At 43.3% G+C, this 22645-nt stretch overlaps 1 protein-coding gene across 5 annotated transcripts; it reads left to right on the top strand.

The window, feature by feature from the left end:
- Positions 1-2848: 2848 nt before the first annotated feature.
- LOC119171278 (uncharacterized) lies at positions 2849-22300 on the top strand. 5 transcript variants are annotated; one of them, XR_012894381.1, is made up of 5 exons: positions 2849-2997; positions 16149-16198; positions 16809-16851; positions 17299-17388; positions 18751-22300. XR_012894381.1 is itself a non-coding variant. In XM_075890302.1 (5 exons), the coding sequence occupies exons 1-4, from the start codon at positions 2928-2930 to the stop codon at positions 17737-17739; spliced, it is 282 nt and encodes a 93-aa protein (XP_075746417.1). In that variant the 5' UTR covers positions 2849-2927; the 3' UTR covers positions 17740-17790; positions 18751-22300. The 5 variants fall into 5 exon arrangements, 3 of the variants coding, with proteins under 3 accessions (XP_075746417.1, XP_037278100.2, XP_037278099.2); XM_075890302.1 differs by lacking the exon at positions 16809-16851 and adding an exon at positions 17668-17790; XR_012894380.1 differs by lacking the exon at positions 16809-16851.
- The last annotated feature ends 345 nt before the right edge of the window (positions 22301-22645 follow it).

Here is a 22645-nt window from a genome sequence, read left to right as displayed (position 1 = left end):
TGAATGGTGTCTTCCTGCGTGACATGTCTTCAAACACCTTGATTTGCGTTGAAATCGATTGGTGTACATACTATTTTGGAGGACGTGTCTTCTCGGGGCAGAGATGCCTTGTCAGCAGCATTATCTTTTGCTGTTTACTAATATAATAAGGCCACGCCAGTTTGGTCACACTCTTCAATCTCAACGGTGGATGTAGTACTCTGTTAAACACAATCTAACTTTCTGTTCAGATCATCCTACTTATACTCGTAATCATATACGTTCTTCCACACATGGCACGGCGTTCTGTTCACTTGCATGTGCGCTTGCACGTTTTTTTCCATCTTTCTCAAACAAATCATATCTGTTCCAACGTTAGAAGTCTGGCACTCTTGCTCAATGAGCGAGTCCTTCGGGAAAGTCTTGCTATCATCTCACACGCGAACATTCATGCATGGTTCATTGGTCCTTAGTGCATTGGTTCAAGAACCTCTTTGTAGTGACGGAGAATGCTCATTCACGACCACCAAGTCTTGTTGAACATCACAACGTGCTTCGGCTTCCACAAGATGCAATCGAAGTGACAAAATCTTCTTTTCTAACGCCACCTTCTCGCGAGACATCTTGACCTGATGCCTTTGTACACGCAAATCACGCTCTGCCTGCTCGCATAGGGTCTTACCTTCGGTAGTCTGCTCCTCTTTGCCATGAGCTACCTCCTCTCTCATCCACTTACTCAGTTGGTCTACGGTTAAGCCTAGCTTACCAGCGATGTTACTCAGCTCACATAAATTCATCCTGCGGTCGTTATGTTCCACTTGAAAGAAGTGAAATCAGGCTCACCCAACGGTAGGCGCCATTGGATGATATTCTTCGAAATATTTGAATTGGACGGAACTCGTTGTGTCATTGACCACAACGCCCGTAAGAAAGACGGTGAGGCTGTTTCGTTTTTCGCCCACTTTAATGAAGCAACACATGAACGTACGACACACGACACGCACTAATGGCATCTTACAACCTACGTACAGCGCTCTGAGCAGTCAAAAAACAAGTCTAGTCTAACCATAAGCGAAAGCCTCACCGGTGAGCGCTTGTATATTGGGGTTTTGCAGACGTCTACTGCGAGCAGATACGTGCACGGGGAGGCCATCGTTAAAGGAATCCAGGGAAGAGCAGGGCGACGCTCAGCTGGAGGCACGACGGGACAGGCAGGTGCCGAAGAAAGAGCTGACTAAGTCAGGGAGTCTTCTCCTCAGACGAGCGGACCAGGGTACAGTGTACAGTGTACTAATCTACACTTCTAGTACACTCTAACCAGGGGCCACAGCCAAGCACACGGGCTAACGCCCAACTGTGCACTTCGTGACAGCGGTAGCTTCCCGCTGGCTCTGTGAAACATCGCAACTTGAGGTCAAGCGAAACAGGCCGCTCCTTCTTTTAGACTCTGCCAGGCACTCGGGGAAAACCATGACCATGACGCTGCCGAACAGCCCCCAGCCTGCTTGTCGCCGAACAAACCACCTTGCAAACTGCCGTGGCACTCATATCGTCGAGTCAGCCGCTTCTCGTTGGTACTTTCTTTGTTGTCGTATTTACAGGTCATTGGCCCCTGAAATCACTGTGGTAATGGCTGATTGGGCCACTTTGCTCTTCTGTTGTCCGTTTTCGTATTCATCTGGCTTTTTTTGCGCGTTTACTGCTCGTCTTCTTATTTTTAGTGCCCCGCACTTTTTCCGAGGCACATAATTAACGGACACCCTGCACACACCACACCCTTCACGTACATTCTCGGGTTTCGCAGCAGTAAACCTTCCAGTCGTCTTTTCTTGATTCACTGTACACTCACGGCAACTTGTTCAGTGCGGGCACTCTTACTAGAATTTAAGCAGTTCAAACGATCAGACAATGCAGTCCAGAGGTATACAATTGATGCCCTTAATATAAATAACATGGGGCACTGTACTACCAACTACCTTCTAAATTAGCCAAAAATATCGCTTCGTCCAAGAACCAAAAACTCCCTCATTGGTTGAACTTGTAACTACAAGAAAACAGGTACGCAAATGTCAGTTGATGTTATTCTGCGCAAAAATAGTATGTCGCAGTTCTAAGTTTTCTAAGTTTCTACCGCCCCAGCCCATGTACTAGGCAACATTGCATATGTTATCAATCATTCATGTGAATGCACTATTAGTACGCGATTGACTGCTGAATCCCGTTACGTAACACTCACGAAAACGCCTCAAAGATCGCGCCACTTTGCATTTGGTCGCAAATTTACGCTTCTCTATACCACGCGTCGATAGCTGGAGAACGCCTGCTTCTTACTGCTGCCTCGTTACAGGTTGTCGAACTTTCCCTTCATAGCAAGAGTAACCAGTGATGATACGGCAGTGATTTATGTATCTTCATCACAAAGTTGCCTTGCTAAATATATGTAAATCAGATGAGATACTTAAAAATGAATTCAGAGAAGTGATAGAAGGTCCAATTTACGGTAAAATCTAAATGTTCTCTACAAACAAAAATACCGTTATGGCCAGCCTAGCTCAATGTCTTCAAGCATAATGAGAAATATAAAGCTCAATATTCAAAGCACGATTGATTGAGCCGAAGTTAACAATGGCAAAGACCTGTTCATTGTTCTCCAGGTAATTTCATATATATCTGTTCTTCATAGCTAAATGCACGAGATTATGTTGATAATATTTTGTCTTTAATTGCCTTTTGTGCGTAGGAGAGGGAAATCGTTCAACCATTGGGTGCTGTAAGCACGATTCGTACTTATCTGTTTCATTGCAACTTCTTATCTTGCTTTATTTCAGACTGTGATTGTGTTTTCAAGCTATCGTTCAAGTGGTGGCACAGAAATCCGGCACATTGCATCGAAACTTAAGCTAAGACCTCATTTTTCGGTCATTCACTATAGGTGCTCAAAGAGAGCGATGGCATGGCTCAGTTTTCCCCTGACTTGGATTGTCGTTGCTACTATAGCATGTACAACCATGTCAAAAGGTACGATTACTTTATTATGTGCATATTCTGTTTTCAATTTCTATTTGATTGGGTTACTAGTTTAATGTGTGAAATTCACACATTTCGACATCAAATCTATATGTCATGTTCAGTGATAAATTGTCTCCATGAGCATGAAAACCACTAGCCAAGGTTGAGTATTGTGCCATCTTAATAGACTACAAAATCTCATTTTGTCCATGTTGTGTTATCAAAGTGTGAAGTTTAAAGCATTGTGCTTGAAACATGTTCTCTATTTCAAGCCAACGGCAAAAAATAGTGAATAAATTTTACAGGTAAACAGGGTGTGCTATTTGAGAGAGAATTTCTTGCACCAAAAATTTGTGATTTGCTGACGCCTCCGACTTTTCGCGAAATAATCATCAAGCGTTATACCGCACGGCGTTTTGGTGCGATCATCGAGTCTCATAGAAGGGCGCTGATCGACCCAGGACATGAACTACAAAGATATACGTGTACGCCGAGTATTTCAAAGAGGTGACTTCGCTTTTGCTAGGAAACAAGGCGCTCAGCAAAGTTCGGGCACTGACCCTGAATGCAAGAAACGAGAACTTTAGCGACGATACATGTCGGCTGGTAAAGTTCCGCGTTAAACACTAACGTTTCTTTCTCGCTTGGTGGAAAAATTTACGGGTTTACATTTCCTCTGCAACCATTCAGGCACCAATAAGGTCACGCTCGCCCAGTTTCTGATTATGCACGCGAGATGTCTCACGTTTGTGATTGCACCCATACGGAAAGCTGGTAGTTTCTGTCGCGTTGTTATGAGATACCACAAACTGTACTGAACGTGAAGGAGGTGATGGCAGTTGTGAAGTTCCAGCGATTGGCATCAGAATGCCCGTAACAGACGACCGACAGGCATGGAAGGTCTACAGTAGAGCGTAAGTAAACTCGTGTTGCATGCGCTGGCAGTTCTCGTTGGAGTTCACGCGTTCTCAGAAATTGATTATGGTGCACTATGTTCTGTGCAACTCCAGAGTTCATTCCTTCATCACTGGTGAACCGATCACTGAAAATTTTGTGTGGTTCGAGGCTGCTCTTGTTCACGCTAGTGTGTGCGCTGGAAACATGAATGCACGTATGCTGCGTGGTGAACTATTCTGTAAAGTTCTGGATCTGTTCAGGTAAAGAGAAACATTGGTTGCGCCCTTGCAAACAATAGAAGATACCTTGCCGTAACGCTATCCTTTCAGGGAGCCGAGGGAAGAAAGCTACGAAAAAAACTAGAACACACCTCGTTTTTTTCGCGTATTGAAAGGTTCTAGCACATATTCGCAGCGACGAAGTTTTATGTGAGTTGGTATAGTCCGTTCGCACGTGCACTTTTGATTGAGACCAAGTGAACATTTATCATCAATGATTACCTTGCCTTCACAGATTGCACAATAAAACATCTACGATTACTTCATTGCTATCAATACTCACTGTGCAACGGAAAGTCTGCCCAGAAAATAATGTGTGCAAAATGGTGTTGCCAACATGCAGAATATCTTACAAAATTTTACTTATTGCGTATCGTAAGCATGCTTCGATGCACGTAGTAAAGTAAAAAAAAAATGTTCACTAAAAGCTACCACTGCGTTAAGGCGTCTTGAAATTAAGGCAATAACATAAAAATAAACCCCATAGGCATGAAGTCATAGGCATCGACAAAGAAATTTGCTCAGCAAAGTAGGCAAAATGAAAATGTAATCATGAATGTAGAAAAACACGCTGCATATACCTCTCATTCCTTGTTGTAAGCGGAACCCTCCTTGACCTGTAAAGCGCACTTCAACCCGATGAGGCCTACGCCATCTACGCTTAACAAAGATTACAGATTAATGATTTCTTTTTCAACAGGCTGGGTAATCACAATATGGCGTTTTCAAATACTGGTACATCCAGTGGTGTGGCGAGAGGCCATTGATACAAACGGACAATGTACCTGTCGTTATTTAAAGCACTTTCTACAGTACTGCCCCGCGCTGTTGTCTAGTGGCTAAGGTACTAGGCTGCTAACCCGCAAATTAAGGAATCGAATCATGGCTGCAGCGGCTGCATTTTCGATGAACGCGAAATTTCTATAGACCGGTGTGCTCTGATTCGGGTGCACGTTAAAGAATTCGAGGTGGTCTAAATTTATGAATTCCTCCACTACGACGTCTCTCATAACAATAAGGTGGTCTTGGCACGTGAAACCCGACATATCCATCGATCATTCTTACAGTACTTTTACTTACTCTCTTCACAACCATGCGCATGAAGAAAGAGGAATAATATGACTTGATATACATGTATGTGCACCATCTGTTTACACTACCGGGGATTGTCACGTCACCGAGAAAAGCTGATGCCTGTGCCCCCCCCCCCCCCGTCAGGCCTGTGTGAACCCCCTTCACCGAGAAAAACTTATTTCTGGCTGCGCCCCTGGTGACACCTGTCAAACAAAATGCCTTAAATTGACTCCTTTCCCTACATGACTTTATGTAGTGTTTTTTTTCCAAAGCAGCTGCAAGTAGCATCGTGGGTTTGTGGTAGGACACCTTTTTGCCGCGAGAACGGCCCCGGGTTTCATCCTCAATGTGATTGAAATTTTTATTCTTTATTTTATTTGTCTCTTTCTTGATGTTTCTGACACAACCAATGGTGCCGACACTGACGGGGGAATTTTCGCGACACGAGCTGTCTAACGCCATTGCGTTAAAATGAGGGCGATCCGCACAACCGCCAGCACTCCGCTAATGATGGCCAGCGAAGCATCCGTCAGAGCTGGCTTCCTCGCCCCTCTATATACGCCAGCGCCGCGACGTGGTGTGTGCGGGTGGAGTATGAAGCTCTTCCATTGAGTGACGTGGCTGTTTCGTGGCAAGAAAAAAGTATTAAAAGACAATGGTATTTTTGCGTCAGGTTCTGTTTTTGCGTCGGCAATGGTCTCACCTTCACAGGTTGCTGAGTCCAGATTTCCCCGAAGTGCGCCTCGGGAACTCCGCCTAGAAGTTGTTGGAGGATGGACGTGGGCTCGGTTTTTGATAAATTAGGGGCACATTCGACCGCGACTCGCGCTGTTGCTGGGAGTGATGAACTAGTCACGTTGACAGACACTCTTTCATTTCAAACGGGCGTTCTCCATTCTATGGCCATTGAGGGTTTACGCGAAACCCGTGAAGTACTGCTCGCCATTGTTGGTACATCCAGTAAAAATGGCCAGCTTCGCTGAAGTGATAATGAAGTGGGATTTGATCAGGAGTGTGCCGTATATACACTTTTCGAAATTTCACCTCAGGCAGGGGTGGTGTGAACTTAGTGGGTGGCTGCCGGAACGAAAGAAGGTGTGGAGGTTCCTCTCACTGCCTGAGCGTACGAGAGTTCTCTCTGCACAGGTAATGACACCTGATGATGTGATGGCGGCTACTGTTCATGAACTGTGTGCCTTAATTCCTTGCGAATCACCTCCTCCAACAACGCGACCGGTGCCGTGTTGCCGTTAAGCTATTGCCTCTGCAGCTCTTCTCAAACCGGATCAAATCTCGCAGCACGTCAATGCTATTTTTGAAGACCTCGGGAACTGCGTCTACAATTGCGTTGGTCACATCGCAGTTGTAGTATCTTGCCCACTGTTGAAGGGTCCTTTTCACTTCCATCGCCTTGGGGCGAAAATCCGCGATGGTTCCCTGAGAGCTTGGTACCAAACCAGCATAAATTTCCTGTTTCACGGCCCGTATCAGATGCCGAAGCTTCTTATCGTCGTTCATATTTGTCTTTCATATTATCATCGCTCATAAACAAGCTGGGCATGTCTCCGACATACGTCGCCGCGCTGTAGTTATTTTACTGATTCCTTGCTTGCAAAACAGATTGAGGTCTTTCTGTACGGTCCGCGTCCGGGTAAGTAACCAGCACCTCAAGTCGGAAATTATTCCAAGATGGAAGGGCACCTTGTTGGTTTTCTAACCACGTTCGTACGCTGTCTTGCATTACGATATAGATGAGGCGGAGCTTCCTGTCATCGTTCCAACACACTCAAAATCTTTCAGTCAGTCTTCGGCGACTTCGTAGGAGTCACCTTGAACACGCGTTCTGGCGTCCGCGCCTGATCAATGACAACGTTATGGCGATCTGGCACGTAATTTCAGTACTATTACTGGAGACAGCTGATGCTATGATTGGCTCTGGAAACAGACGATATTTGGGAAGCTCACCACGCAGACGACAGCTGGTGTGCTGGCGGACAGGAATGAACTTGTTGGGTTCGAGTCATTGGCGCTTCAGGCTGCTCTTTTTAACTTGAACTGGGCTTAGCATCATTACCGTGAACCTCAACAGTATTTGTCCCGCACAATTCAGACAGCCTCAGAATAACTGTTTAATACGAGGCAAACATGTGCCCGAAAATTAACAAAAGGGGCTTGCAGTGTTCCACGCAAGAGGCTAATAAAACAAAGAACAGCTTTTCGAGAGAGTCTCTGGTGGTTTGCATTGACTGTGCCATTGTAGACAGTCTTTCATGCGCTCTCACTTGTCTTGTCGGGCTGCCGAAAATTCTGGGGGTGACACTGGTTGTGTCGGAGTGGTTTTTGAAGGCATTGATTGCCCTGTGACATAACCCGGTGAGTGGTAGCAGATAAGACACGTGGCTGGCACAATTTACGTATCTTCAACCAAGCTCCCGTCTGGTTGCGTCATCAATGGCCACTACTTTGACATTGAACGCTCGTGGCACATATTCGAAGTCACCAATCTTATTCCTATATTCAGGCTCGATCCACGAGACATCGTTGAACGGGACGGGAACGTCACTGCCAACAAATTCTTGGGCCAGTTTGCGAGAGGGCGGTACCGTTGAATCTATAATCGTGGTTGTGGGGACTTGTTGCGGATTAAGTTTTCAGGTAGCAGAAAAATCAGCACGGGCGAACATCCGCAAGCTCCGCCAATGGCTGTGGTGATGGTCTGGCTGATTGAGAGGTGGCTCGTGCCACCACACCGTAGGCCGATTCATTCAAGCACTCTTGCGCTGGTCAGGTCGGAAGCAGGCTACCCAGTTCTTCTTACTTAGAGGCAGTTTTGGTTTGTGTCGTGCCCAGTCGGTAAGTGGCTCGCAAAGCGGAGTTCGGGTCCTAGGGTGCGAAACGCACCTTGCGGCCTTTGTCGCTGCCCATCGCGAGGTGTTACGGGAAGCTTACTGAGAAGTCACCGCTGGACAGAGATGTACCGTCACGGCAATGGCACTAAAAAACTTGGTAACTGGGAGAGAGAACACTTGTGCAGGACGCATTCATAGTGTCAAAGTGGCGCTCTTGAAGAATGGGGTTATCAGGGTAGTGCAAGCAGATATAGGGCCGAGCTACACTAGTCATGTTGGGAGTCTAGACCACAGCACTTAGCTATAGCGGACGATGGGTAGGCAGAAAGGCGGTCGCAGGTACTCGAGAGGGGCGAAAGAGGCTTGTGTCTTTCGCACAACATTTATCCAAAACCACTTTCTGACGCGTTCGTATGCATGCCATACTTTGGCGGCGTCGCAAAGAGGGTCATTCGCCACCCACCATATCTGCTGGTCCGTCCAGACATGAGCGTTTCCAAATGAGTTGATGGTATTGGTCCAGAAGTATAAGTCATTCTGGAAATCTCGAAACATTAGTATTTTTTATGCCACCGTTGATGGTAACGTGATTTGGCATGATCAGGAAGTTCCCCTGCCGAAAGGGACTAGCTTCTTAGTTAGCCAGGATGACGTCCACATGACGTTCATGAGGTAGGTTTGCGGAGAACCTGGTCCAGAGGCTGATTTGAGGTGGTCCAAGACCAGCTTCTAGGAGACACCAAGCTGCCCAACTGTTGCGACAGGCACCGCGCAGATGATCCTCGCAGCATTGCCGGGGGAGCCACCCAAAGAGCACCTGGTGGTGGCCCCGGAATATGTGGCCTTCGCAGCACTCAGTGCAACAGCTATGTCCTGAATCGAGAGAGTGGAGTGCGTGGCAGTCCCGGAAATCAGGGTGGTGTGATTCATGGCCGAGGACGCATTGACGGCGTCGCTTGCTGTGGACAGCTACAGATAGCAATAGTGGAGGAAGCCTAAATGTCGTGATTGAATGTGACAGCCGAGCAGGTGAGCGAATGCCGAGTAGGCCTTGACACCGTCTTTTAGCAATGGTTATCATGGCTCCACGTTGGCGGGTCTCGTGGACGAGGAAGCAGGGCTATAAGACTTCGTCTTTGTCGGCCACATCCTTGTCATGTACTAAACGTAGAAATAAGACACAGTGTCTGTATGCTAGGCCACCTGTTCTTATTCTGGTCTTCGTTCTCCTTGTCTTTACCGACAAGTGCTTGTGCTTGTGTTAATTGTGCTTGTGCGCCATTGGGCCGGTTTTGCTTTACGTTCCTACAATACGTGAATTGATCGGGTAGGTGCTATAGATGAGCAAAGCAGCGTGTTTGGTATTGGCTGAAATGCGATGCTCACCCAATTCCCCTTTCTGGTTTCATTATTGAAATGGGAAAGATCTACAGTAGTGGTTTGTTTAACTTGGTGAAAAAAATATTAGAAGTGTCGGATATTCTTTTGCCATGTGTAAAATATACTGATAGGGCTTCATGGGTTGCTGACTAAAGTGTTACACTACTCTACAATACACCTGAAGGCACGCACAAGGTCACACAATAAATTGAGTTTTAATGTCGTAGATTGGCAGTAAAACTACGACTTGAGCAGACATCTTGGATGTGCAGCTATCAGCCATGTAAATCTTTAATTCTAGCCTTCCTGAATTCGCAAAATCTGGGGTTGTGGTATCTCGCCTTAGTACCACTTCGTTGTAATAATATCTGCAGTCGACCTTGCGTTCGGAGGTCAAAAACAATGAACGTGGACCACTTATTTCAAATGGCGCTCTCTAGTGACAATATTTTGTTGTCCGCCAAACTGTTTGACTGAAAACTGCAAGCTTCCCTGAACACATTATCAGTACAACCGCTCAGAAAGCTAAAAAGGAGGGCTCGGGTTGTCATTTCTAAAAGGCCCACAGGAACATATAAAAGAGGTGACAGAAAAATGGTGCTGTACTTTCTAATCGGCTCGATTATGCAGAGTGCTCAAAGACGACACGTTCGTACCCCCTGTTAATCGCACAATTGCTTTGATGAATAAAGCTGAATAACCTAGACCAAATGGAAATTAAAGACGGCAAGCTTTCTAATAACCTCGCAGTGATGTGTGGTCTGCATGAAGCGAATAATAACGTGATTGCGCTCAATAGCTCTTGTCGTGGAAATTATGATTTTGGCGTCAAAGACGTCAGATGTGCGCTGCAATTCGCGAATTCAGTAATCGAAAAAGCACGAATGATTCAAACAATAAAAATCACGTGTCCAAGCCGGAATCAAACCTCGGCCATCCCCTTGATAAGATTGCGTTTTTTCACAGAGCTATTTGAGTGCTTGAAAACTACTTCGGAAGCAAACCCTATGTGAGTGTCATGTAGTGCTAGAATTCCCCTTATTTAAGAGCACTATTGAACCACGCGTCACACTATGTCAGTGTCGCACAGTGATTGAGTGATATATTGGGGTACCCATTACAAAGTGCTGTAGAGTACTTTATCATGAGCGCCACTATCATAACCATCACAATCCTCACCATAATCTTCAGAACCAACAGCATTAATGAATTGCTCGAATGTATACGCACTGTAATTGCAATAGGGAAGTATTCTATGTATTACAGTTTAAAGTGGCGAAACCTGACATGCACTGATGTTCCTCTCCCCAAGTCACGATTCATGTGTTAACCGAGATGGAAGTTGGGCAAGCGTATGAGACGATGCGAATGGGATCCAGTGACGCTATTGCGTCAACTCTTAAATAGGAACCCCACGTGACCTAACGTTTTCGTTGCTACAAGACTTGCATTGCAGTTTTTGAAAGCCACTTTGCAAAGTTCTAATTAATGTACCATAACAAACATAATACAAGATTAAAAAAAGCATTGAATGCATGTCTATGCAAATAACACGTTCATAAGCGACACATAAGTCGTGTGTACATGTTGCTTTTTGTGTCGGTATGAATGTCTGCTAAACAGCTCGCTGCGTTAAAACTAGCTGACTGAACAGTGACAAAGGCAAAGCCAATAAACCTACTCAAGCGTTCCTAATGGGTTAGCTAATGAGTGTAAAAGTTAATATTTTAGTCGTTGCTTTTGTAGCACGGAAGTTTTTGATGCCAGTAAATACAATTTTTACAATAAAGCTTAGTATGCCTCTCTTAGATAAATACTGCAGACCTACAAATATAAGTGAACAATAGGTCACGTTGTCTGGTAATTGCGGTGAGTTTTTCAACACTACCAAAGCTTTAATGTGCCTATTTTTAGCATTGTTTGTTAGTTCCTAGTTATTCTTGAACAGTCTCAATAGCATGAAACCAGTTATGTATGCAGCTACGAGTATACGTCTATTTATGCCAAAATTTCCTCTACTTCACTCATTTGATTAGCACTATCCCGATAGCGAAGCAAGAGCGGCAATATACAACGCTCCTATGTACGTCAAAGTACCCTACTCGCGAGGTGACGTCAACACATTGTTGAGATCACTCATGTGCGAATACGCTGCCACTTACTGGTCGCTACCAGATCACCAGAACAAGCGCCTGCGGGAAACAGACCCCGGTATGACTTTTCGTCTTCCAGATAAAATCAGCCGAAGACATGCTAATATACTGCACCGAATTCGCCTGGGCGTCGCCTTCACTCGCCACTACACCCACCTAATCGGCCGTGCGGACAGCCCAAATTGTGAACGCTGCCAAGCGCGCGAAACGATAGCTCACATATTTTGTGACTGTGCATTATACGTGGCGCAAAGAAAAATGCTAACTGCAACGTTGGCAAGCATTGGACGAACACTATTAAGTGAAAGCCACATATTGTCAGCAATGAACGACCAAACAGTATCAAAAACTGCTACAAAGGCTGTTCTAGACTTTATAAAAACCACTGGACTAGAAACTAGACTGTAGGGTACTATGCTAAGTGGCTACTGTACATACGCACCACCTCTTCTTGTCCCCATCCTCACCCTTCATCCCACTTTCCTTCCCCTTTTTCTTATCCCCTGTGTAGAGTAGCAGGCTAGAGCGAACTAGCTCAGGCCGACCTCTCTGCCTTCTAATAAATTCTCACTCACTACACTCACTCACTAGCACTATCCCCCATGACTGGGAACTCTTAGAAACTGACTGTTCTGTGTTAATAATTTCTGTGAGCGCACTCGATTGAGGGATTGATTGATATGATTTATATGTGGGGTTTAACGTCCCAAATCCACCTTACGATTATGAGAGACGCCGTAGTGGAGGGCTCCGGAAATTTCAACCACCTGGGATTCTTTAATGTGCACACAAATGTGAGAACACGGGCCTACAACATTTCCGTCTCCATCGAAAATGCAGCCGCCACAGCTGGGATTTGAACCCGCGACCTGCGGGTCAGCAGCTGTGTATCTTAGCCACTTGACCACCGCGGCGGGGCTCCCATTCAGGGAGAACAGACAAATAATGAAGGCGATTGGGATAAGAAGCGTGTTTATTTATATTGGATCAATTTGGATTTCTCAGCAGCACTATGATTTCTACATTAATCTTTCGTCTCTATCTCTCTTTTCCGCTTTAGAAAATCAGTACTCCCAAACTTTGTGTCATAATCATAAACGGAGGCGTCCCTACTCATGCTTGTGAGATTTAGACATTTATTGAACAAGTTAAAGTGAGTTTTACCTGCTTGCTTCTCTATCATTTTATTAAGTCTCTCTGTAATAAAGCACGTTACTAATGAAGATTGATTATACGCAACGTGGTTTTGTGCATTTCAAGTTTGAGGTGAATAGACAACGAATAAACCGGACGTCGGTACTACACGGTGCCCCGTGGTGGACCATATTGTACTAGGGTGCATTTAATGCCAAATCAACCAGAGTTTTCCTTATCTTCACGACTATGGTAGAAAGAATTTCCACAAGCTTTTCAAAGTTTCAAGCTCCTGCTCGTTTATTTCCGTTGCTCACAATTTTCTCGCCAATCCACGAGTCTTATTACAGGTCAGCCAGTCTTCCTTGAGCGCTTACAGGAGACGATTGTCGCATGGGTATTTCAAATGTCGCACTCGTATTCTATTATACAGTATTATTTGATGGAGATAATATAGGATTTAAAACATTGTTTAACTTTCTGGTGCTATTTTTTAATGTCTAGCGCCACCTGTTGTGACGTGTGAAGTTCTACAAGATTCGTGACTCCGCTTTTTGTACCTCGAGCTTAAGTTAGAACCTCAGCGTTTCTGTTGCTCTTATGCAGCACATGCAGAAAAAAACTTTGTGTCATTTCAGTCAGCTACACTAAGCTTTTAAGGAGATCAATGATGAGGGCTTGTTTCACAAACGTTTTGCGTAAGTCGTGCGTGCACAGCATTGACACAAGCTTTCTGAAGCAAACTGAGCACCTGCCTTTGCAGGGTATCCTTCCCACGTGCTATCAGCCGTAGCAGAAAGTTTGTTTGCAGGCACGAAATGTGCCGACAGAGTGCAGGATCAAGTGCCAACTCCTAGAAAGAGAACCGCAATTGCACCATACATGCATGGGGTGTTACAAAACCCGGGAAACTTCGCCCACCATTGGGACGTGAGGCTGGCACTTACTGCCCCCGAGAAACTCTCCGGGTTGTCGGTGAATGCTTTCCCCAGCGGCAACGACATGTATGAAACAAAGTACCGCCATCCTTTTGAGTAGTGTCAGCGAGGAATCGAGTATTACACGCCACTCTCATGGGGCAAGTACTACGTCAGACAAATGCGCCTGTGTCTCAAGCATCACTCCGTAGAGCACCGCAAGAACTTGTCAGTGGTAGTCTGCAGTGATTTAGCGATACACTATCGAGTCATTGGCTGCTGCCCCTACTTCGAGGATAGCACTGTCTTTGCCAGGCATGAGGGGTGAATTGATTGTCAGGGAAATTTTATAAGCAGTAAAATTCTAAAAACTATGTGACAGATGTTTCAGCAGTATCTCCTTTTCCTTCAACAATATAGGATATAAGTTACCTACAGCGCTTAACTTTTTAATAGTGTTTAAGTCCCTGTTTTATATCTTTTAAATACTTATTTTACGCTTTTTGGTATTTTAGATATCTTATATTTTTTACTGTGTTGCTAACTTCTTTTCTCTGGCTTCAACGTGTTTGCCAGTTGGTTTAAAATAAATAATTGTGTTCCCTTTTTCCAACACTGGTGGAGTACTTGTTGGTTTAAAATATTCGGACTACACTGTCACTTTTCATTCGTTAATTTAACGCGATTGCGTTAAAAAGCTTGTTTCGCCGGCGTCGGTGTCTGCGTCATTGGTTGTGGATGAAAAATCATCTTTTGAGTGAGCGATAAATTGGAAGAGATGCAAATAAAATTAATTTTAAAAATTGCCACTACGAGTGAGTATCAAAAACCGGGTCGTTTCCTGTAAGAAAGTGTCCTACCTCACAGCCACGCGTCCGCTTTGAAACAAAGCGAAAATAACTTCGTGTGCTTGGAAATACAGTGAACTTAACTTTCATGCTGTAAAAACACGTGCATCATGAATATACTATTCACAATACAACATGTAATATTGCACTATTTATGCGTGAAAGCAGCGTTCACTGCAATCGGACGTCGGAACATGTGAATATTATAGTGACTTCATTGTTCGAAGCTGGCCACCCACTACCAAGGTCCCCACGTTACTGCGGCTATTCCCTTAAGGCCACAGAAAGGTTGCATAACAGGTTAAAAAATATTGCACTTCATAATTGCTTGTGGTTTAAAGTTTTCTTTTCATTACAGAGTATGCAGCCATATGCAAAAGCTCCATTGACACAAACCACTTTCAATTTTATTGAGCACGTTGTATCAATCTACACTTAGGCTTCTCGAGCAACATAATGCAATGAAATATATGCAAAAAGTCTTTGAAGTACGCACTAAAGACCGACTACTTCTTTCGCATTAAGCTATTGAAGCGAAGCCCAATGGTCCCCATTTTTTAGTAAGTGGCTGTGGGGAGGCTCTTTATCACCTCTTTTCACCATGTTATCTTATTGTCGCTTCGAGGCATTTCAAGGAAAAAGCCTTGCGTTCGAAGTGACTAATCAAAGTTGTTAATTCAGCGCTGTGTTGCTTCTTGGGGCTTTCGCCTTTTCGCACTAATAAATTTATCCAAACTCTACGCCACCGACCTTATCACAACGATGCCAAGTTTGGAGGGCAATCACAGCTGTCATGACTGTCGTATCGAGTAACAGCTGCCTCTTTCGTTTGTCTAGCTAGCGACCATGTGCGTTCACATTAACCTTTCCAGTAAGATACGTTTCTAACAACGCAGTAATCAGCAATCACCAATCTAAAGGTGCGTTGCGACCTCACCACAATAGAGGTTCGCATGTTTGGCCACGACTGGGCTGGTTCGGCTAAGTGAGTGACGTGACGCGCGTTCTAGTCTGGCAAGTCCTCTATTCTAGCCTGGCAAGCCCTCTAGTCTGGCATGCCCTCTATACTGGCAAGCGAAATGCACAGACATGTTACTCGATGGCTTCCAAGAGATGCATAAAAACGTGGGATCTGGGGAACCTGAAGCCCCGCGAACAGAAAGTGAAAACCTAACCAGCTTTGCTCATTCGTCGTACGTAGGTAAACGGTCGCATCAGCAGTTGTCGTACAAGTCGGGGGCCCACAAACCTTTACGCCCCAAAGGTTAAGTAGTTTACACAAAATTCAACGCCATTGGAACAACCCATTATGTTGCTTGCGTTCGCACTAACGATTCTCACCGAAGATTTGCACGTAGCACGCGTAGTCTGAAGGAGAGAGTATGATCCGAAATGCCGGTAGTATTACGCCTTTCAAGCACCCGATTTGTATGGTTTGCGTTTACCATTTACGAAAGCCTTGATATACAGGATTGATGTGTTTTTGCAAAAAAAATATTTCAGTGTCTTTTCAGCGTGAACTTTTATAATACTGCAACTGATCTATAATATTGCAACCACCAGTTTGAATATAAACACAGACATCAATGATGCCCTTCAAAAGTGATGCTTAAAGGTCTGATATTTACAGCTCGGCCGATGGAAGAGTCTGGTGGTGCCAAGTGCAAGAGAGCATTGCTGGTACGTGAATAGAGAGAATGGAAGCACAACTTAAAATTTCTCAACAACTGCACGTAGTATGTGTCGCTGCTCATTCGTATGCTTTATAACGGCTTACTTGGAACTTCTTCTGTTGCCTTTCTTCAAAAGAGGTGGTAATAGTTCACAGCCGTGATAATGAAATAAAATTTTTGCTGCAACCAAAATCCAATGGAAAATTGTCGATGAAGAATTTTTTTCCTTTCCAAAAGTTGCCAACATTTTTGTGATGAATATATTCGCATAGGGAGCCTTAAACGTACATTCATAAAAAATAATACTGCATATAGAAAGATCATAGGGCAGGAATAAACAGAACGGCAACGTTTGGACAAAACTGTGAAATGTCTCGAGAAATATTGTTTAACCACACAAGAATTTTCATTTTTGACTGTAGCGTTTCAAGTAAAATTACTTCATTTACAACAATATAGGATGAATTTCTTGTTGGTGAAACACAGGCATGGTTTTCATAGTAGTGTCTGTTTCACGGAAGTAAGATATTTGACGGGAACAACCACAATACCGCTTGACGCATCTCTTGCTGGTAGTCACGGTAGTTAATTTTTCTTTTTTTTTGTTTTCTTCATAGTTCCGTAGGCGACAGGCTGTTGTGCTTCGGCCATATGAATGAGGTATCCTTAAACTTCTTGAGTTCTATTCAATGATACGTTGTTCTAAATAAAAGTTTGGTGAGAGAGTATCAACAACCTTTTTTATCTTATTATATTTTGTCTTTTCGTATCGCATCTTGATGAATGTTCAGTTGATGTGAAAACAAGTATTTCCGTGATGTTGAACGCCGTATGATTTGTGACACAACACGGAAGGAATCGAGAAGTCAAAAGACAGAGAACGATAAAGAAGAGGCACAGAGGATGACTGGATGTTATTGGTACATAAATTAATTACTCTTGCATTTTCCTAATATTTTGGACAACCAATTTGTTTTTTCATTCTTGTAATTTTTGAATTTCCCCGCTTTTAATAAACGTCGGTTTTTTGGCCAATATTTCTTCGTTATAAACAGCTAAAATTTGAAAGTCCTGCAAACAAGCAAACTGTCTTGACGGTGTGCGCAGGCTGAAGGATCTTACACGAGATTTTGCACCTATATGTCTTCTTGGTGGCCTCCCCGCATTGAAAATGAACCTGACGGGATTCCTTGTGGCGTAAGTATTTCGGCCACTATTCTCACGCTTTTACAACCTAAAACACACGTTTTCACTGGAACTTATTATTCGATTTTTATTTACCCAACTTGTTGAACATGTCCACACTACTTTGCGTGAATCTTACCAGAACGTGTTAGAGCCTTTTCATTTTAAGTACTTTTCGATATGCATCAAACGTGATTGACCAATTGCGTTTATTCAAAAACTAACTTTGCTATCAACAATAATGCCAGAATCTTCTTTGTCACATGAAAAATTCATCGTGATTTATTGCAGTTCAGATTATTGGACGACCTGCAATTTCATGCGCCGACGTCATTGAAACCACAAAGCCACGCCATATCTTGAGAATCTTTGAAAAAAACCCCGTACAAGCGGCACGTCGGGTAAAGTCTCACGGTAAAAATGTCACTTAATGTGGTGAAAAAGTAGAATAACGACCAGGCATCACGCAATGTGAACTACGGGACAAGTGTGTGGCTTTCAACCTGCTACAAAGTCATCGGCCCTCAATGATTATTGTCCGCAGCCACATCATCAAAGTAAAATAATGCCGTACAAAAGCGCAGCGGGTTCCTCACGTTTCCGCGAAATGACCACTAATGCCACTGTGGATGCATCTCTACGTCGCAAAAATTATGTATACTGCAGTGGATAGTTTGCAAGTTTACTTCTATTAGTAGCGCAAAGAAAATAAAACCAGGTTTTAGTAAGGCCAATCTACCAGCTTTCACTGTAACTGGGTTGCGCCTGCCCTGTAAGCCTGGCGTTTCATCAAGATAGCGTGCGCCTAAGCTCTAAAAAGATTCAGAATATTAATGTAGGTCTGGATATCTAGCATCCTCTTTTTTTAATTGCGATCAAGATGCTTGCGGATGTTCTTATATTGAGAAGATACCAATTTTTAAAATTTAGTGACAGTGACCCTCCTGTAACTTTGTCATACGAACTCAGCGTTGAGACAGAAATGCTTTGCGTAGCTAAATAGAAATTGGGGCGAATACTAATCTAAAATTTTATAAATGTGTTCCTAAATATTGAATTAGGGCAGCCATCAGTATAGTGCCAGTTTATTAAATTAATATTGACAAGAGACGTAGCAAGCACCAGAAAATGAATTCAGGAGCACATAGAGAGCAGTTTGTCATGTTTGAACGAATTATTATTGGTATGACTTATATGGAGCAGTGAGCATTTGCGCATTTTTTTCACCATATTACTTCTGCAGTCTCTCCAGGACAAAGTATGTTAACTTACGATCATGCAGTGTTAGTTCACTTGCTTTTATTTAACTGATGTATATTTCGTCTTCATGAATTTGGAATGACACGTTTCATAATTTACCGTTTATCCTTACAGTTATTGCCAAGCACCAGGAAAAATCACGTCTGCCAACACGGAAAATGTGTTCATGTTGACGATGTAACATGTCTACCAATTGATGAAAAAGAAACATTTGTGACAAGTGGCACACCTGAGCGGCGGGTTCCGGTGGCTTCCACGGAACGTATAGTTATTAAAACAAAAAACAGGACACAGCATGCGAAAGAAGATAACATAGCGGAGAATGTCTCAACATTAAACACCACAGAGAATGCAACCAAATTAAGTACGGAATACGATGCAACAACTGGAAATGCAGTGAACGAAAATTCAACTGAACGCAAAACAATGAGTGTTGGAACGGAAAAAAATACACTAATATTTGGAACACAGCATTCCACCACAGCATCTGTATATACAAGAATTTGGGGGACGAACGAAACAACTGAAGATACAGCGACCAATATGACGACAAAACATGCAATGAAAACTAACACACAGAACACAACGAATACACCTACAATGACAGATAAAATGAAAAATGAAATCATGACAAATTCAACACAGATATCAACAACAAAAATAACAATTGAAACTCTCGCAACAGAAAATACCACAGGTTATGAAGAAACAAAAGGTACGAAAAATAAAGCCACTAGAGTCTTTACATTACAAAGTGCAGCGATTTCAAATGTGACCATGTACTCATCTCCTAGGTATCAAACGGATAAAGCAACGCCAAACAAAACTGACCACGCAGAAACCCAGAGTGAAATGGGGCATACCACTACAGAAAGTATGACTAATGGTACTCCTGATTATGGATCCCAGGATGATAGCGTAACAAATACGACAGGCAGGACAACATTCAAAACTGTAGCAGAACTTGTAAAACCAGAAGAAGCAAAAAATATTTCGACAACAAGAAATGCTACCACTAATGCAACAAGAAAGCCCTCAGAAATTTATGAACAAAAGGAAACTTCAGAGGCGCACGGAAAAGTGGAACTTGCAACGGAGCATTCACTCAATTATACAAGATTAGGGAGTTTGACGAATCATACAATAACAAGAATTACAATGGAGTCTTCAACAGCAGACGTTACAGCGAAGTACGCAGCTCAAAATACAACTGAGAATGCCCCGAATGTTTATATAACGAAGGTGACCACAATTAGAATTCAAGAGGAAACTGCACAGACTGATAATACAAGGCAGGCTTCAATAACAGAAAGCTATGCCGAGAATGCAACAACACATAATGATTGTACAACAGAATATACACCGACGCAAAACACAACACCATACGTCACTACAAGTTTTACAAGTAATGTTGCAACAGTAGAAACAAAAAAGCAATATGGAGGAATGAAAAATCTGACAGAGAATGCAACAAGAACAAATAGACTGCAGCAAGAAAAAGAAAGTGTTGTGGTGAGTACCACAATGAAAAACGCAAAGGGTGAGCTAACGACAAATATTACAGTGGAGTATCCAACAAAAACAGCAGTGCATGATTCAACAATTGAAAAGAAACCAGCCAATTCACGTACAGAAAATACAACTACGCAAGATACAACAAAATATAGTACAGGGATTGCAAAAACAGAGACTAATTTTTTTATACCGACCAATAATACTGCAAAGAATTTTGAAAAATATGCAACAGAGTATGTAACAGAAAATACAACAAAGCAAACAAAGATGGAAAGTGTCATAAGGGATGGAGCAACAAAAAGTATAGCGGCAAAGTCAACAAGTCACAACGAATTACAGACAGCGACATCAAAATTTGCAAATGTTCACAGAAAAACATCTCATACGAGAAACCATGCCACAACTGCACTTACGAGCGAATACAAATACACAGACACTGAAGGAAGACTGGGGAATGCTAAAAGTGAAAGTGGAACAGAGCCTGCAACTTCAGAGTATACAAAGCTGCATAAAACGAAAATTCAAAATGTTCCAGGAACTGCTACAACCCCAACAACTAAGCAGTACTCAACAATTAAAAGCACAGCAGGCCCTACAACAATCGAAAGTACCCCAGATTATTCAAGAATTGAAAGTGGAACACAGACTGCCGCATCAAAGTATGCAACTGAGCATACAAAAATGAAAAAAGCGACAGGGAATGCAAGAGCCCCAACTACAATAGAGTACACAACAACCGAAAACACAGCAAGCCATGGAAGAAGTGAAAAGAAAACGCAAACTGCGCCATCAAAATCCACAAATGTGCATGTATTAATAGAAAATGCAACAGGAAATGCCTCAATTTCATCTGCAAGAGAGTACACAGCAACCAAAAGAACAGCGGAATATTCAACAACTGAAGGGGGAAGACTGACTGCAGCATCGAAAAATACAACTGTGCACATAACAATGGAAAATGAGAGAAGGAATGCCACAACCTTAATAACAAGACAGTACACAAAAACTGAAAGCACATCGGGGCATGCAACAAGTGAAAAAGGAAGACAGGCGGCGACATCAACATATACAACTGTGCAGACAAAATTAAAAAATGTTACAAGAAATCCTACAACCACGAGGGCAAGAGAGCATACAACAACCGAAAGAAAAACAGGTAATTCAACGAGGAAATTCGACAAAAAAACTGCAACATCCGACTATACAACCCTGAATGTAAAAAGAGAAAATTCGACAGGGAATGCCATCACACCTAAAACTAAGTACACAACAACTGGAAGTACAGTGGGCAATTCAACAAGTGGAAAAGTAAGGGAGACTGAAAGAGCTGATTATGTAGCTGTGCATAAAGAAATAGAAAATGCGACAGGCACTGCCACAACGCAAAGTATAACGGAGTACACAGACACTGAAAGTACAGTGGGCCATTCAACAAGTGGAACACTGACACCAGCATCTGAATATCACGGTGTATTACACCGTGCTGAATATACAACGTTGCATAAGGAAATGGAAAAAGCAACAAGAAATCTCACTTCAAGCACAAGAGTGTTCAGAACGACCCTTAGTGCACCGAGTAATTCAACAAGTGAAAGTGGAACACCAATTACAACTTCGGGGTATACAACTGTGCGGCAAGAAATGGAAAGTGCTACAGGGAACACCACAATAACAAGTACAATAAAACATACAGCAGAAACTGGAGTAGAGAATCCAAAAGCTGAATATACAGTTGTAATCGCTACAAAAGAAAAGACAACAGAGATGGAGCCAACAAGCAAAAGGGCAGCCATGATTTCAAGAGCCCTCACTACTAAGCCTTGCTCCACTAAAGAACCCAGCACTCTGGAGGACACAACGACCGTGAATGAAGAAGTGACGACTGACTTCGCTGAAGATAAAACTGACAGTCGGACTACAAGCACCGTCAGTGAGTCAGACACTTCACCCAACCAGCCCACTGAGGGTAGTCGAATTGAACCTAAGACATTAGCGTCTTCCCATAGTACCGTAAGTGGATCATACAGTTACCTTCTCAGTAGTCGCATAAGCAATGTGATATTTCTCTGTGTCCTTGGCCTTTGCGCAGGCAATATAAGTGCCTTATAGAATCTGCCACGCAAGTGCCTAATAAATGGAAGGAAATTTTCGTCGTTGTTTTCTTGATTGAGACTCGTCAGGGTAGTGTAGTGGTCATGGTGCTCGAGTGCTGACCCGAAAGTCACCGGATCCAATCCCTGCCACGGTGAGTATGCTACGATGGAGATGAAATGCTCCAGCCCCACGTACTTTAGTTTAGCAGAACGGTAAAAAATTGCAGATAGTCAGAAGTTTCAGAGAACCACCGTACAACGTCCCTCATAATAGTAGCGTGGTTATGAGATGTAAGAAGTTCACATTATTATTGTTCTTTTTCTGGTGCTGGTACACTAATACAATGTGGCCATAATAAAGTATGAAGGGGCACTTGCTATTTTTAGCATAGTACGAACAC

The sequence above is a fragment of the Rhipicephalus microplus genome, chromosome 3, assembly GCF_043290135.1.
Source record: "Rhipicephalus microplus isolate Deutch F79 chromosome 3, USDA_Rmic, whole genome shotgun sequence".
NCBI lineage: Eukaryota > Metazoa > Arthropoda > Arachnida > Ixodida > Ixodidae > Rhipicephalus > Rhipicephalus microplus.
The sequence above is the reverse complement of the archived record's forward strand: the minus strand, read 5'-3'. Positions and strand labels throughout refer to the sequence as shown.

Coding starts and splice junctions, on each gene's coding strand:
- LOC119171278 (XM_075890302.1), top strand. CDS start 2,928: ATGGCATGGCTCAGTTTTCCCCTGACTTGGATTGTCGTTGCTACTATA. Junction 16,199..17,298: donor AGTGCAAGAGAGCATTGCTG/GTACGTGAATAG, acceptor CGGTGTGCGCAG/GCTGAAGGATCTTACACGAG. Junction 17,389..17,667: donor CTGACGGGATTCCTTGTGGC/GTAAGTATTTCG, acceptor GATTTATTGCAG/TTCAGATTATTGGACGACCT.